Below are 17175 nucleotides of genomic sequence, written 5' to 3' on the forward strand. Positions count from 1 at the left end.
GGCGAATTGACATCTGAGCCATTTAATGTTACCTGTGGTGTTCCGCAGGGTTCAATGCTTGGCCCCCTTCTCTTCAGCATTTATATGCTTCCACTAGGTGATATTATTCGCAAGTATAATATCAGTTTCCATTGCTACGCAGATGACACTCAACTCTATCTCCCGATGGAGGAATCTGCCACACTAAACTGTGGAAATTTGGAGGCCTGCCTCATTGAGATAAAAGAGTGGATGTCACTCAATTTCCTGCGTCTTAAGTCTGAAAAGACTGAAATGTTAGTTATTGGTCCATCTAAGTCCCGTGACTTATTCTCTAAAACCGCTGTGAACATCGACAATTGCCACATCACACAGAGCGACTCAATTAAAAATTTAGGTGTCATTTTCGACCCCGATCTGTCCTTTCAAACACATGTGAAGAAAATTACTAGAACCGCTTTCTTCCATCTCCGTAACATTGCTAAAATTCGTCCTATACTTTCTCAGTCGGATGCGGAAATCATAATTCACGCGTTTGTTACCTCCCGTCTCGATTACTGTAATGCACTACTTTCCGGTCTTCCGATGACCAAACTCAAGAGTCTTCAGCTGGTACAAAATGCTGCAGCGAGGCTTTTAACTAGGACAAAAAATTACGATCACATCACCCCAATTTTGGCTAACCTGCATTGGCTCCCTGTTAGCCCAAGATGCAATTTTAAGGTTCTCCTATTACTATACAAAATCATACATGGACTTTCCCCCTCATATCTTTCAGATCTGATTTCCCCCTATGTCCTGGCCCGAAGCCTTCGTTCTGAGAGCGCCGGTCTCCTGGTGATCCCAAGAGCCAAGAAGTGTTCCGCTGGTTCGAGAGCGTTCTCCATCCGGGCACCGGTGTTGTGGAATGCTCTTCCCCCTGAGATCCGACCTGCAACCTCAGTGGAAATGTTTAAATCTAAGCTTAAAACTCACTTTTACGCTATAGCATACGAATAACATAAACTTCTTATATGTAACAACTTGTGAAGCCCTTTGAGACTATTTGAGGTTAAGGACTATACAAATAAAAATGACTTGACTTGACTTGACTTGATCAAAACTAATACAATGATGAGCATATTTGAAGTCTGTTTTTTTAGAAAAACATAAAACTTTTAAACAATTTATCTTACAATGAAAAAGGACATTTCCATTAATCGAAAAAAAAAATAATTTTGGAACAAGATGGAAAAATACACACATTGAATCTAAAAAAGTTTGGAAAAAACAAAAGTCCAGACAAAAAAAAACAATTAATGAGGCTACAATTTAAATTAGACAATAATTGTTATCAGGGGTATCTAACGTGGTGCCCGCGGACCACCTGAGTAGCCTGTGAACTGGTTCTAAAAATGTATCAAGGGTCATTGTGATTTTCTAGGAAAATTGATTCCTGACATGTTTAACAAAAAGTATTAACATAGAAACAATACAGTGAAAACATGTTATTTTAGAAATCCATATCAAACTAGAATGGCTGTGCGCCATTACAGCATCACCCGCATTGAGCTGTGAAACGATTTTTGGGTGGCATTTCCCTTTTTGGCTGGGTCATTGACACATGATAATGGAAAACCAAAGAGTAAGACCCAATATACACACACATTATATATATATATATATATATATATATATATATATATATATATATATATATGGGAAAAAGTAGCAAAAAATCACAAACAACATTTTTTGGACCATGGCCAACCCAAATGCCTAAACATCCACAAATTAAGCACCTCAGCACCCAAGTCGGTCATGCTTTCGTCCCTCCAGATGAAACGGGACACAAGAAAGTAGCCATGTCACCCAGGTCAGGGTGACACAACACACTCTTCTGTTCAACAGCAGGGCCCGGCAACTTTCACTAGTTTAACCCTGCCGCATCATACAGTGAGTGCCTTGCCCATCCCTTAGAACGCATCCAAACATCCTACTATCCTTTCACAACACCTCTCCACTCATTCTTATCACCAACAAGAACTCGAGCTTCCATTATATTTAGACCTCTTTCCTGCGGTGCACTCATAACACTATCCAACACCGTCAATCAGCACAATCACACTCTCATACAGTCCCCGCTTAACATCCATACTCATACTCTTGTTGCTCATCACTCTCCTCATAGCATCCAAAACCTTGCTTCCTTGAATCACTCTGTGCAATACCTCCCACTCCATTTCACCAACTGCAGCCACATCACAACCCAAGTACCTAAAACTTTCAACTTCTTCCAGCACCTGTCCATGCAACCTTATATATAATACTTATACTATATATATATATATATATATATATATATATATATATATATATACATTGTCACCACTCTCGCTTTCCCCCCGGGCAATAACTGGTTGCCCTTTGCTCTTATCAGTAACAAAAAAGGAGCTCTCAGCTTCAAAACAGTTGGCAACCCCTGATCTACGTTTTAAAACTGCAAAGCAATGCTATTCTCTTATTTTCCATCAGGATCGTGAACCCCAATGACATATTTTACTGTGTAGGTCAGCATTTCAAAACTGGCAAGAACTGGAACTTCTTAGCATGAAACCTCTCAGTCTTGATAGACAACAGGAAGACAATCGGTGCAGTGTATATTACCCGCCTTGCCCATCCCTCATCCTTCTGCTCTGTATTGAATTTCAACTTGGCTTTCCGTTCCTCAGGCTCATTTTGCCTCTGCTCCCTCCGTATGTAATGAATGAGCGAGCTTCTCCCACTGGACAGAATTAGGTCTCGCTAAGAGTGGGGGAGTCGACAAAGTGTGAAGAGGATCAGAAAAGAGTTGGCCAGAGGACATAGACACTGATAGATGGTCGGCAGGCACGCAAGAGGATGGGGGTGGATGTGGGGGCTTCGGTCTGATGCACAACTAACCTTCTCTTTGGCTTTTTTGCCTTGTGATTCAGTTTACCGTTGCTTTTATCTAAAATATCAAGGTGCACCTAATTGTTTATTAACGCTGCAATTAAATCAACACTAAAGCCTTCATGTTCAAGCATTAATGCACTGTTTATTTTATTTATATTCATAGATGAAAATCGTCTACATTGCTTTCATGTTCTTAACCTTCATTATGTGCAGAGAGTCAAACTGACTAATGAGCTTTCTGTACCTCCAAGGTCCTTTGAAATGAAGCAGAATTTCTATCAAACCACATACAATAAAACTAAGCTCTAGTGCAGTGTATTTCAACCAGTGACAAACTATACAGCCTGATCAACAAATGATAAGAAAAATGTTTTAATTTCAATTGAGACATAATGATTTAAGCTAAAAATAAATGCAATTGTTGCCAGGACTTTATTTCTAAACATTATCAATGGCGAGGTGCCTCAAAACTATTCGGGGAGGGGCTCAAAAAAGGTTGACAAGCACTGCTCTATCATACTGCAAAATACTCAATATCAAATGTTAAAAGGGTAAAAGAAAGAGTGCATGCTTGTATGGTTGCCTTTCATAATAGTTTGATAATGATTACCAGGCACTTGGATGTCTCTCTCAGCTTAATAATGACTGATTAGTCTTCTTAATGTGGTTTTGAAACAAAATGGCAGGACTATATATTTTGTTTTTGCATTTTTACCTTAAAATTCCCCCCAAAAAATTCACCTTCCCTTGTCTGCATTCATAGAGAACTTTCAACACCGTTACCTAGCTCAATTACTGTCAGTTGTGTGTAAGCTTACAAAAATCAATTACATCAGAGCAGATTATATCAGGGCCAAATTGATCTTTTTCCTTGCTGTTTAAATCTAGAGCTTTAGCAGCGTCTCAAATGAGCTGCTTTGAAAAGATGTTCAAGTACCTGGCTAGGATTCAGCATTTTATATGAAGCCACAGGAGCGCATACACACTGCGCTTGTTTGCACGACATGTCTGTGTAAGTAATCCTCATGACATGAGCTTCGGTTGCGGAGTAGAGGTTTTGGCAGCCGTTTGGTGTTTTGCTCCTCTTTTACGCTTGGCTCAATCTGGACATTAATCCACGGATTTTACGTACAAATGAGAACCAGCAACTTTGTGAAGGAGATGATTTTCTCTGCTCGCTGTAACTGTTTGAGCACCGAATAAATTTAGACCTCCTCGAGAAAAGGATAAACGGACACTTTAAGTAAATTCAAAATAAAACACTACAGCAGGGGTGTCAAACTCATTTTAGCTCACGGTAGAAAAAACATTCTCACAGGGAGGTGCCTCACAATGGAATTATGATTCAGGGATGTAATATTCGATTATAAAACGATAATTGGGGGTTTTGTCCCCCTCATTGTTTATTTCCTTCACTAAGATTTAATCTCTTGCACTGTTCTTCAACTGTGTTTTTATAAGGGAAAAAAAAAAGAATTAATTTCCAGTTAAGTTTATTTGACTCGCAAAAGCAGATGCTGACTGGAAAGTGAGAACGATAACATAGGAACACTAATTTAAATGATTGGTTTAATGATTTAAAAGTCTTTCAGATTTTTTGTTTTACATAAATGTTTGCCTGCATATGGAAACTTGGCTGTTACAATTCATATGGATTGTAGAAAGGAGCTAAACCTTCTTTAAACATTTACAAATAAACCCAGGTGCTATTTTTTTTATAATGTAATATTTTCTTTGTTGCCTCAAAAGGTATATCTGTGACTTTTAAGTAAAATCATATTCGATAGTTTTCCTTAATTTTCTCTGGGTAATTTCATTTTAGTCAGTCAATAGAGCTTTGTGAATGGTGCCTGGCTTTGGCAACATCCAGTGGACATATTTAAAACTGCAAGTCATTGACAATTTTTTTCTCTTATGCTTCTCTCAGCATTGCCTCACGAGCCACTTAAAATGATATAACAGGCCACAATTGGCCTGCAGGCCATGGATTTGACACAGAAAAGTATGCATCTAATAAAGCAAATATAAGCAATACAAAAAGGCCTCAAAGTGACTGATGATTCCTTTTTATCATAAATGCGTTCAACCCCCTATCACATATCACACATTGTTCTTGTGCCTACACATTACCACATTTGAGCTGTGAAAATATATCCAATATCCAGTTAAAGCCTCGGGAAGCTGGAACATATTTGGTTTTGGTAGGTTGTTTTGAGGCCCTAGCTGCTAGTCGCGCTTAGAAGGTGATTGTAGCTCGTCTAGGTTGACAGATGAGCAAAGTGTTCGTCCGAGCTGTCACATCACCGGTCTGTGTATTGTCGGTGTGTGGGCATATGTAACAAAGACACTTCAGGGAAAGTCAACATTTACATAGTGACATACAACAGTCAGCTTGTGCAGCGGCTTACGCAACATTTGAACACTTTCGTTCTGCCGTTCCGAAAAACCACAACAGTTTCAAACAATGACGTGCGGTGAGGTTCTTGTCTGGTGAGGCACAGTCATTCGTATAAATTGACCTACTATACAGCTTTATCATAATTTATGTATCGAAAAAAAGCAACTTTTAAAATGCTATTGTCTTACCTTAAAGGCGGGGTGTGTCATTTGGGGTGTCCTTAAAAAGTTTCTCTATTAAGTGTTAACAATGTCCAACTGAGTTCAGAGAGCTCTCATGCTTTATTTCCACTGTGCCTAACTGCTTTCTTAATTTTAGCAGAGCTGTTAGTGGTGGAACACGTTAGATTCGAAAATTTAGGGCTGTGGGGGATTTCAGGGGGCTCGTTAGTGATGTAATGCTCGTCCCCCGAGTTTTTTTTTTTTTTCTTCTATTTGTCAGTGTAGCATGAAAATGGTGAAAGTAAGAAAATAGCCGCTTGTAGTAGAGCCTAAATGCCAACCCAAACTCCCAAAAGTATGAAAAAAAAAAAAACAGTTTTTTGAGTGCATCTAAAAAAAGCACGAGGCCGCAATGAAGACACAAGCCAGGAAATTGCGACAAAGAACACCAAAGTTCCGAATTCTGTACAGCTCCTTTTTTTTTTCTTTTTTCTCTTTTCTTTTTTTTTTTTCTCACACACAATTGGACAGAGGGTTGCGTCACCCATCGTACAGCAACACGGACAAAATATATACAATTGACATTCCATAAATAACAGAAGAAACAACAACAAAAATGATAATAAAAGAAATAAAATAAAAGGTGTGGTGTTTAGACATCAAGTAAAAAGTGTCTGATATGCTTCCATCTTTTCTCAAATAGATTTAGTTTCAGTTAAAGTCTTGCAGTGATTTTCTTCCATAATGTACATTTGCTTTAATTTGTCTCTCCATTGCTTTATGTCAGGAAGGTGTGGTTTCAACTCGGTAGCCTGGATGGTAGAGCGCCCGCTCCGAGACTGGGAGGTCGCTGGTTCAAGCCTCGGCCAAGTCATACCTAAGACTTACAACATTGGTACCCATTGCCTCCCTGCTTGGCGCTCGGCATTAAGTGTTGGAATTGGGGGGTTTGGTCACCTAATGACTCCAAACACAGCAGTTGGGTCTAAAAACCCGGCGCCGATCGAAGGTGACGAGTCACGTCGGATAGCTTTGCGTGACAAAATGATTTCCGGTAGATATCATGTTGATGGTTGATACTGGCTGAATAATAATAAATACAAATACAGCAAACTGATCATTTTCTTTGCTACCAGAAGCATAACCTTTAGTATATAATCATGTTGTCCAGTCAATAATTCTGGCAAAATTCCCAATACATAGGTCACTGGGTCCAACCGCAACTCCCAACCAATAAAAAATTTCATTTCTGTCTGAATACTTCTCCAGAAATTTTGTATCACAGGGCAATTCCAGAAAATGTGTGTAAAATCCCCGACCCTCCCACAGTTACGCCAACATAAATTGTATGTATTCTTATATTTTGAAGTGATAGAGGGTCTATAGAATAAACACATTTTTAGTTTCCATTCAAACTCTCTCCATGTCGGACTGCTGGTTTATTTTGTGTCCCTTTTTCCAAGTTTTCTCCCAGTGGTCGTCTTTTATCACTACATTAGCTTCTTGTTCCCATTTTTCTTAACCTCCATCTCATCATGACTGAGATCCATTTGCAGAGCTTTATACAATTTTGAGATAACCCCCTTTAATAATTGTCCTTTTGAGTATGATATCAATAATTCCTTAACTTTAGTTGGCTCCTTAAATATTTTTCTCCATTCATAAGGTTTCTGGAGGTAATGCCTTAGTTGCAAATATTTATAAAATTAATTTCTAGGCTGGTCAAATTCTTGTTGAAGTTGTTGAAAAGATTTCGATACCTGTCCTTCTAACACTTGGGTAATCAACATCAATCCTTTTTGTGCCCATTTTTAAAATCCTACATCCATGACCCTAGGTTTAAAATCTTTTTTTTTTTTTTTTTTTTTTTGCTATTTTTGTAGCCCTATTCACGGCCCTTGATATTTTTTTTTGTATTGTTGACCATGTTTTAATAGTTCCCTTAATCCATTCATTCTTGAGTTTTAACTTCTGTCCAGCTCCTTTTAACATTAATTAATTCCATGCGCCATTCTTTTTGAATAAAAGCAAACCTGTGAACCTCAGCCAATTGCTCCCTTAAAGATTGCAATTGCCCTTATTAAGCGATAAGAAACCTTACAAACAGTTACTTGTAGCGATATATAGAATAAAAATTAAGCGAATTTGTGTAATCAAGTTTAATTTTTTTATCAAATGAACAACATAATTTTTGGATTATCTTGCAGTAATTAAATTCAGTATTGCTAATGACATGCAGCAGTATATATTCGACATGTACCGTATTTTCCGCACTATAAGGCGCACCTAAAAGTCTTAATTTTTTTCAAAAGCTGACCATGCGCCTTATAACACAGTGCGCCTTATATATGGCTCAATATTAAATTCGCAAGGTCTCGCAACTACTCAACAGCCGCCGACTCGATTTTACCCCGAACGTGGAGTAGTCCGCGGTGTATGCTGGGATTTATATACCGGCGTTTCATTGGCTAACCAATGTGTCAATCATCATTTGAATCGATCACTATTGGCTGAAGTTATTCGGAGCCTCGGATTGGCTAGATGGCCAAAACAAACCCTGCAATCGGCCGAGTTTAGCAATGGCGTAGCAAGTCCGCGGTGTATGCTGGGATTTATATACCGGCGTTTAATTGGCTAACCAATGTGTCAATCATCCTTTAAATCGATCACTATTGGCTAAAGTTATTCGGAGCCTCGGATTGGCTAGATGGCCAAAACAAACCCTGCAATCGGTCGAGTTTAGCAATGGCGTAGCAAGTCCGCGGTGTATGCTGGGATTTATATACCGGCGTTTCATTGGCTAACCAATGTGTCAATCATCCATTAAATCGATCGCTATTGGCTGAAGTTATTCGGAGCCTCGGATTGGCTAGAGGGCCAAAACAAACCCTGCAATTGGCCGAAAAAGATGTGTCAATCATCCGTTAAATCGATCGCTATTGGCTGAAGTTATTCGGAGCCTCGGATTGGCGAGATGGCCAAAACAAACCCTGCAATCGGCCGAGTTTAGCAATGGCGTAGCAAGCTTGCTAAAGTATGCCATAAAGAAACATGTTTCATTAGTTTGTATTTGTAAATATTCTACTCTCCTGGATTTACGGTTGTAAGAAGACCATGATTGCGTATCATTATTGAACGTGAGAACTTAGGTGAGTTATGCGGCTTTCTATTTTCCCGGTATCTTGTTTTAGAACGATCTTGATGTTGCTGTGATGAGTTGAGTGAATTCAACTCAATTCCAAGTGTTTATTGTCATATGCACAGTAAAGTTGTGAGCGAAAATAGAAACATAGAAATGTTTGGCATTTCTTGAATCCCAAGACTTCAACCTTCCGAATGATATTTGAAATGACGCATTCAAGTGACATCGTACGGACACCGCATCCGCACGTGTCTACGACACGTATTTGCTTCTTTGCAAGCTTTGGGAATGTTAAGGGGGTAATCAGTTGGACTGAATCATCTGACTATTTTGTCGACGTTCCCATTGTAGCGCCTTATAATCCGGTGTGCCTTATCTATGGAAGATATAGGACCAAAAACTATTTTTTGGGGGTGCGCCCTATAACCCGGTGCGCCCTATAGTGCGGAAAATACGGTAATCCTCCTATTTTTTCTTAAAAAAAAAAGGCCAAGCAACTTTGACATATTTCCGGATGGCTGAACTTGAGTTCCTGTTAGCTTGCTAATACCACTCCTTCTATTGATCGTCGCCGAGGAAGTGTGCCGAATCAGAATCACTGGTCGTGGTCTGAATATCGCTCCCTGACACAAGGCACGCAGTTGATGATAGGAGACGAGTGATTCTTTGGCCGCATACTCGCTCTTATTTTCGAATGGTAATTGTGAACATTTTGTGATTTGGGAAAAATTGTAAGGTTAAATGACAACAAACTTTAAAGGAGCTGTACACAAGGAACGTTTTTACTTGCTGCCGCCATCTCTTGGCTTGTGTCATCATTGCAGCCTCAGCCTCGGTCAAGCTCTTTATGACTCGCTTGCAAGTACGTGTGTTACTCAGACGTGCTCAAAATAAACTCCTCTATTTTGGCGTTTGTACTGTAAAAAAAAGGCCTCTTCTTACTTTCACCGTGTTCATGCTATGCTAACAAATGGTAACAAAAATGTGGATAATAAATGTAACAATTTAATATTTTATTTCTATGATGACAGGTGAGGTTGGGCCTCAACTTCCTCTCTTGACTGCATGTAACTGGTCTCTAACATGTTACATTAAAAAACACATTTGAGAAACACTTGACGAGTTGACATCTAGCAGCTGTTAAACAATTTGTGGAGTTAAAAAAAATTGTGTTGTTGATTTTTTATTGCAAGCTAGCTGCTGTTTGTTACCATTGCAGTAACTGTCAATGTTAACCAATGCTGTCACCCCAAAGAGTGAAAACAAATTTTACACTTTGGCTCTATTTTATTTTATATGTCACCTTTGTTTGCACACCTTTTCAGCAAATGTCTTCAAATGTGTATAAAGTATTAAGATACATCTCTGAATTCACTTAGCAATCACAAGGCATTTAGGTCCAATGTGATCACGACTTGGGAAAATATCAAATTATTTGCAATAAATGTCCATTGCTAACAAAACCTATGCCCCCTACCTAAATGGGCACACATTAGCTGCTTTCTGGTTCTTTCTTTTTTTGTATCGTTAAACAAATGCTAGCGGACTCAATTTTGTATTAAAGTTTAGTTTTCTGTATAATTTTCATCGTCACCTCCTTAAGCAATAAGGGATTCCAAAATATTCTTCATATCTATTTTTAACTAATTGAATATCAGAATTGTAGTCTGCCAAACACTTTACGATATATTATAGATTTTGTTTAGAGAGGAGGGAGAAAAAGGATGTGAAAATAAAAGAAACCTCAGAAATTGTCAGATACTGTATCTATTGTGATCATTCTCAAATAAATTAACTGATGCCTGTGAAATGATGTATCAGAAAATCTTCTTCGGTTTGGCCCTACTCACCATACACAAAATTTGACCCACTTTATGAGCATTTGAATTGCATAGTCCCCTTGGTTTTTGATCCTAAATGCACAAATGTTAACTATTCTTTGATATCTTAAAGACGTGCAGGAGTGTGAAATGCAGGACAACACGTCTAAAGAACACATTTTACCCCTCTGCAATCAGACTCTTAAACGGCTGCTGATCAAACAATACACCACCAAAACGTTCAGCACACTACAGACACTTTATTACCCTACAGACTCTTTAAACCGGACCATACTTGAACTACTTTTGCACTACAGACACTTTCAACTGTGTTTATCTTATTTTTATCTTATTACTTTAACTCATCTTGAGTTAATCTTGTATTTTTATCTTTTGATATTAGAAATATTCTTTTATGTATACATATATATTGTTTCATAGATTTATTACGCTGGAAACTGTGTGGACGGCGAAGTAAGGATATCATTGTGCAGGGAATTGTGGTTCTTTGAATCTTGAATATCTTAATATAACCTACAGTACTCTGTCTATATAACTGTGTTGACTCAAAGTTGCCCTCTATTTTTCAGCTGCATCCAGGTGAAGCATTTACCGTTTATCATACCAGCCCGACGTTGTCCAGTCTGTCCAAACCCGTTGTCCTGTGGACTCAGCAGGACGTCTGCAAGTGGCTTAAAAAACACTGTCCTCACAACTACCTGACCTACGTGGAAGCCTTCTCCCATCACGCTATCACAGGTACTAAACAAAATATAGATTACGGCTTTTGCCACTCTTACAACTGATGCCAATTGGTGTGCAGAGAAGTTGCGTGACAGTGATTACCTTATTTCTTACATTATGTGTAGAAATCAGTGGTATAAAGGGCTTGACGTATCTGGCCCTCCGTGTTTTATTTAAACGTATGTGGTTGCAGAGCTTAGTTGGTTAGTGACAGTTAGGAAATTTCAACCTGTTATAATAGGTCCTCCTTTTTTTTATTTTTATTAAATCGCCTAGGATAGGTTTTGCATCAACCCATGTTTTGCTTATGACTGGTCATCCTGGTGCATTCTTGGCAGATCGAACTAACGGCCCCGAGACAATTCATTTCCTGTATCATCTTTTGTTCAGTGACCCAAGCGTAATCATGTCTCTTCAGAGTCTCTCAGTAAGCACACCATCACAGCGGAACAAGCTGCCTGAGGAGATCAGTGTCGCCATTCAATTTGCACTTGAACATTTGGGACATCGTTTTTTATAGTGTGCTTTTTATTTAATCCTCTTACCACAACACGGCAAGGGCATTGTCCTTTTTTTCTGGGTAGGCTACATAAAAACGGATGTCTTATTTAAATCTGTTGTAAAATAAGTTTTTAGTGTCGGAAATATATTCATATGTAGTCTGAATCCAAACAATAAAAAAAAAAAAATCACAGGTAAGCAAAACAATGTGCGAAGAATAAAAAATATTCCAGAAAGCTTCAAGATGTAGAAACTAATTAATCCAGTAATTGTTCTTACGGACAGTAATAACTATAATAATCACGTTTGTGGGAGGTGCCGACTACATGTAGTAGTCTGTGGTTGGAAAAAAAAATAAAATCAAAATGGAAGAGCAGGAAAAGTGCTCACCGTTTAAGTGATTGCATTTCCAGCCAACATGCACCGTGTTTGAAAAATCTTATTTTGTTATATATATATTTTTTTATCTATCAACTGCTTAAGAGAGAGGCCAGGTCGGATTATGTCCCTTTGTAAGCACGGAAATTGTTAATACGCATTGAAACACTGAATATGCCCTCGGGCTAACTCAGAAGTGTTTCTATTTCACTAAATATCTTGATAGAAATAAATCCGTTGTAGAGCAAATAAGCCCAGCACGAAAAGGACTTCGACATTCTTTGTTTCAAATAACTAACTTTGGAATGGATGGAACAACTGCGTCCCCTTTTGGACAGTTCCCGGTCGTACTAATTCACCATGTACCATAATGAAATCTGATAACATGAAGTTTCGAATGCAATTAAAACATCAAAGGGAATTAATAAAATAATGTTCAATTACATTTTTGTTGGAGGGACATTCTCAAGTACAGAACATTATGCAAATTTCTTACTTCTTTGGCTTTCTAACAAGTTGAGCAATTTCAAACACTGTCACCAAATACTGCAAGTATCAGATCTAAGACCTTGCCCATAGAGGCATGATCTGGTCGAGCAACACCGGTCCATATAGAAAGAATTGGGTGAGCGATAGCCGTTCTCTTTTTCTTCTGCCTGGCTGGTTCTTCTCGCACAACCCGCGCCAAGCGGCCGTGTTGGCCTGCACTCTGGCCTTGAGTTCAGCATTTGGACCATTCATTGCGACCATCCGGAGCACAAGACCAATTCTCTCCACAACAAACAAGTAAGAGGAGGCTTTCAGATTTAACACTATGTTTGCTGGTTCTTGGGAATGAGTTTTTTTTTCTGTACACGGGAATCCCCCCCAAATCGACTCGCATCATAGCGGGAAACTTTCTTTTTGTGCTAGTAACTTCTTGACTTTAGGTGGTCAAAAACTCTCATAATCTCCGACACCTTCTCTTACCCTTTTTTTCTTTTCATTAATTCTCTGTGATAATAAATTGTGTGTCCTATTTCAATTGGGCTGGTTCATTAAATCAATTTTCTTGGGATTAGTAATTCATATCAGAACTCAAAGACTCAAAGCAATTTATCCGTGTGGGAAATTCTAGAATCCTTCAGAGAAAAAAATGATTTATGGTGGAGCACAAGCAACACCTAGAGGCAAATTGGTTTACTTATTACAGTAAAGAATAATTGGTTTCAATCCTCGAGATTTTCAAAACCAAACTGGAAAAATCCCTACAACATGATAAAAAATAGTAAGTACATAAAAATGCTCCATGAAAAAATATAAGTATCGGAGAGAAGGAACCCACATGAAGGGACACAGAGTACAGGAGTGGTATCCCAAAAACATTTGATTAGTGGCTGCTTTTTTCACCATATTATTAATTAGGATAACGGGCCATATGTGCTTTTTCTGAATGAATGTTCAATAAAGTTAAATAAGCAGTGACCAGTTTCTTTGAATAACTCCATTGGCTAAAGCAAAATAAAATCCAAATTTGAATACTTTTCAGAATGCCTAGCTGGCTGCAAAAGCTTTTCATTTTCCATTGAAAGTCCTAATACGCAATTTGTTTTGAAGCCAAATTGAGACTAGTGATATATTTTGAGCCGCTTTTGTTTTTGTCTTTCTGCTCTTGTGACAGTGCTCGCTCCCCCTGCCAATCTGCATGCAATTAACGAGAGCCGTAGCACGTCTGGAGAGAATTGATTTGAATTCCTTTCTACTGCTTTGTCTCATTTATGCATGCTTATAGCAAGGGCATTGTGCCTGGAGGACAAACTGGTGGGAGCTCGCACAAAGGAGGGCCGGAGTTGAGTGTTGATGACGATGGGAGCTCGCTTTGGGTTTCATGAAGGCGAGCACAAAGTGTGTGACAAAGAAAAATATGACTGTGCAGAACATCGATATTTTATTTTATTACAGAAAAAGGCTGTTTCACACTGTAGTAACTAAAGGCACAAGCACACACACGGTTCAAAATAATAATTGTTTGCCTTTAATCCATGCCTATCTCGATCTTCTTGCCTCATAGGCTGCTTATTATTAAACCAAAAACATTTTGTGTGTAGGGCAGGGGTCGGAAATCTTTTTGACCTAAAGAGCGATAAAGCAAACATATTTAAAACTATAAAAAAAAGGAGCGTCACACCAGACAAAATTCAACAAAACAGCCAAACCGGCTTTGGAGACAAAACCTTATTCTTCAGCACATTTTATTTCACTGTCATTTGATGATTTGATCAAATCTATGAAAAAGTAATAATGCCAAAGCCTGTGTCCCCTATACATACATACACACACACACACATATATATACAGTGGCTTGCGAAACTATTTGGCTCCCTTGAACTTTGTGACCTTTTGCAGCATTTCAGACTTCAAACATAAAGATATGAAACTGTAATTTCTTGTGAAGAATCAACAATAAGTGGGACACAATCATGAAGTGGAACACACTTTATTGGATATTTTAAACTTTTTTAACAGATAAAAAAACTAAAAAGTGGGTGTGCAAAATTATTCAGCCCCTTTACTTTCAGTGCAGCAAACTCTGTCCAGAGGTTCAGTGAGGATCTCTGAATGATTCAATGTTGACCTAAATGACTAGCGATGATAAATGGATACCTCCTGTGTAATCAACTTTCTGTATAAATGAACCTGCACTGTGATTAAAGCGCAGAGAGCATCACGAAGAACAAGGAACACACCAGGCATGTGCGAGATACTGTTGTGGAGAAGTTCAAAGCTGGATTTGGATACAAAAAGATTTCCCAAGCTTTAAACATCCCAAGGAGCACTGTGCAAGCAATAATATTGAAATGGAAGGAGTATCAGACCACTGCAAATCTACCAAGATCGGCCCGTCCCCCTAAACTTTCAGCTCAGATCAGAGATGCAGCCAAGAGGCCCATGATCACTCTGGATGAACTGTAGAGGTCTACAGCTGAGGTGGGAGAGTCTGTCCATAGGACAACAATCATTCGTATACTGCACAAATCTGGCCTTTATAGAAGAGTGTCAAGAAGGAAGCCACTTCTTAAAGATATCCATAAAAAGTGTCTTTTAAAGTTTGCCACAAGCCACCTGGGAGACACACCAAACATGTCGAAGAAGGTACTCTGGTCCGATGAGACCAAAATCGAACTTTTTGGCAACAAAGCAAGACTTTATGTGTGGTGTAAAAACAGCACAGCTCATCACCCTCAACACACCATCCCCACAGTCAGACATAGTGGTGGCAGCATCATGGTTTGGGCCTGCTTTTCTTCAGCAGGTACAGGGAAGATGGTTAAAATTGATGGGAAGATGGATGCAGCCAAATACAGGACCATTCTGGAAGAAAACCTGATGGAGTCCGCGAAAGACCTGAGACTGGGACAGAGATTTGTCTTCCAACAAGACAATGATCCAAAACATAAAGCAAAAGCTACAATGTAATGGTTCACCCAAAAATATATCAAGGTGTTACAATGGTCAAAGTCAAAAGTCAAAGTCCAGACCTCAATCCAACTGAGAATCTGTGGTAAGAACTGAAAACTGTTGCTCACAAACGCTTTCCTTCCAACCTCACTGAGCTCGATATTGGTTTCTCGATGTGCAGAACTGGTAGAGACATACCACAAGCGACTTGCAGTTGTAATCGCAGCAAAAGGTGGCCCTACAAAGTAGTAACTCAACGGGGCTGAATAATTTTGCACATCCACTTTTTTGTTTTTTATTTGTTAAAAAAGTTTAAAATATCCAATAAAGTGTGCTCCACTTCATGATTGTTTCCCACTTATTGTTGACGCTTCACAAGAAATTACAGGTTCAAAGTTCACGGGGGCCAAATAGTTTCGCAAGCCACTGTATATATCTAAAACTTACATTTGTCTTCCTCCCTTAGTTACTTAAGTGTTGAGGCTCATTTAGACCACTTTTTTTGTCCTAAATAACGGTTTTAAAACAAGGTGCAGGCAAAATTATTTTGTTAAAATGTCACAAAATACGATAAGGTTTTTGTCGTATTTACCTTCGGCGCAGCTGCATTGAGCAAGACAGCGAAGGTAGTGCCTTGCGCTGTGTGCAGAGATCCGCCCACCTCTATCGCACACCCAGTTAAATTGCTCCTAGTGGTTTACTAGTATTTTGTTTTTTTGAGTGTTTTCTTTGTGTTTTTATCATAAAGTATCTAAACTGTGAACTAAATTTCTTAGCGACCTACTGCCAGAACGGGGTATGTTAGTGTGACACCCTGACTGTAAACTATATTTAGGAATATGCCCTATATTCACCCTTTTCATGTGATGTCACGTTGCCTTCTCTGTCAGAATGAAATCCATGACGGATGGCAAGACGCACTTGAGCGCACGGCACTTGAATAGGAAACTGAGTTAAAACAAATACAAATAACCACCACTTTTTACCATAGTGAATTATTCCTGTGCTGTGGGCAAGCTTCTTAATCCAATTTGGAATTTTATCCCTTTTGATGAACAGAAGATGGCAATTATTATTTGAGGTCAAACAAAGGGACTGGCAGGCTGGCAGCCCTTAAGTATTCCAGGATTTGCAGCAAACATGTTTTGCAAGGTTTGTCTAATGTTTTTCCGAGCACATTTATGTTAAGTAGGTACGAGTCACGTCAAAGACACTCAAAATAATCAATTAGCTACTGCTAACTAGCTACGATAGTGTCTTATTGTTGCCTTTTCTTTCTACGTGAATATGCTGTTTATATTGTGATTAACCAGGGTTTCAAAGCAGTAATCTTCCGAATATCACATGTATTGAAAACTGTTATGTGGTCTACCATTAAGCTTTTTACACTGAAATAAACGACCAAATTACCGATGGATAAAATGAGAAACGAACCTTCAGAAAACGTAATTTAGCCAAAGTAAATGTTTTCAACATGCTCAAAAGTAATTTCATACAAGGTGCAAATGCGACATGCTTTACTGTTCTATTACATAAAATGAATAAGACTGGACAATTTGTTTAGATGTGTAAATATGTCAGGAGGAAGACTGTATCACTTGGTAGCTAAGCATTGCTAATTCTATCCTCAGTTTCTCTAAATAGCGCCGTTTTTGCTTTCTGACAAGGTGAGCCACCTCATCTGACAGCTGCATGATA

The 17175-nt window shown here is 38.7% G+C and overlaps 1 protein-coding gene across 5 annotated transcripts in view; it reads left to right on the top strand.

Annotated features, from left to right (window-relative positions):
- The window catches only part of LOC148370270 (sterile alpha motif domain-containing protein 10-like), a 93873-nt gene that overhangs the window by 46261 nt on the left and 30437 nt on the right, over nt 1–17175 (top strand). For all 5 annotated transcript variants that reach the window (XR_015850102.1, XR_015850100.1, XR_015850101.1 and 2 more), the window contains exon 3: nt 11007–11175. Coding sequence is in view for 2 of the 5 variants with exons in the window: in XM_088332738.1 (XP_088188864.1) it covers nt 11007–11175 (169 nt within the window). In the remaining 3 variants the exon portion in view is untranslated. The remainder of the gene's footprint in view (nt 1–11006; nt 11176–17175) is intronic.

This window comes from Urocampus carinirostris, chromosome 3, assembly GCF_059441175.1.
Source record: "Urocampus carinirostris isolate Australia breed hairy pipefish chromosome 3, RoL_Ucar_1.0, whole genome shotgun sequence".
NCBI lineage: Eukaryota > Metazoa > Chordata > Actinopteri > Syngnathiformes > Syngnathidae > Urocampus > Urocampus carinirostris.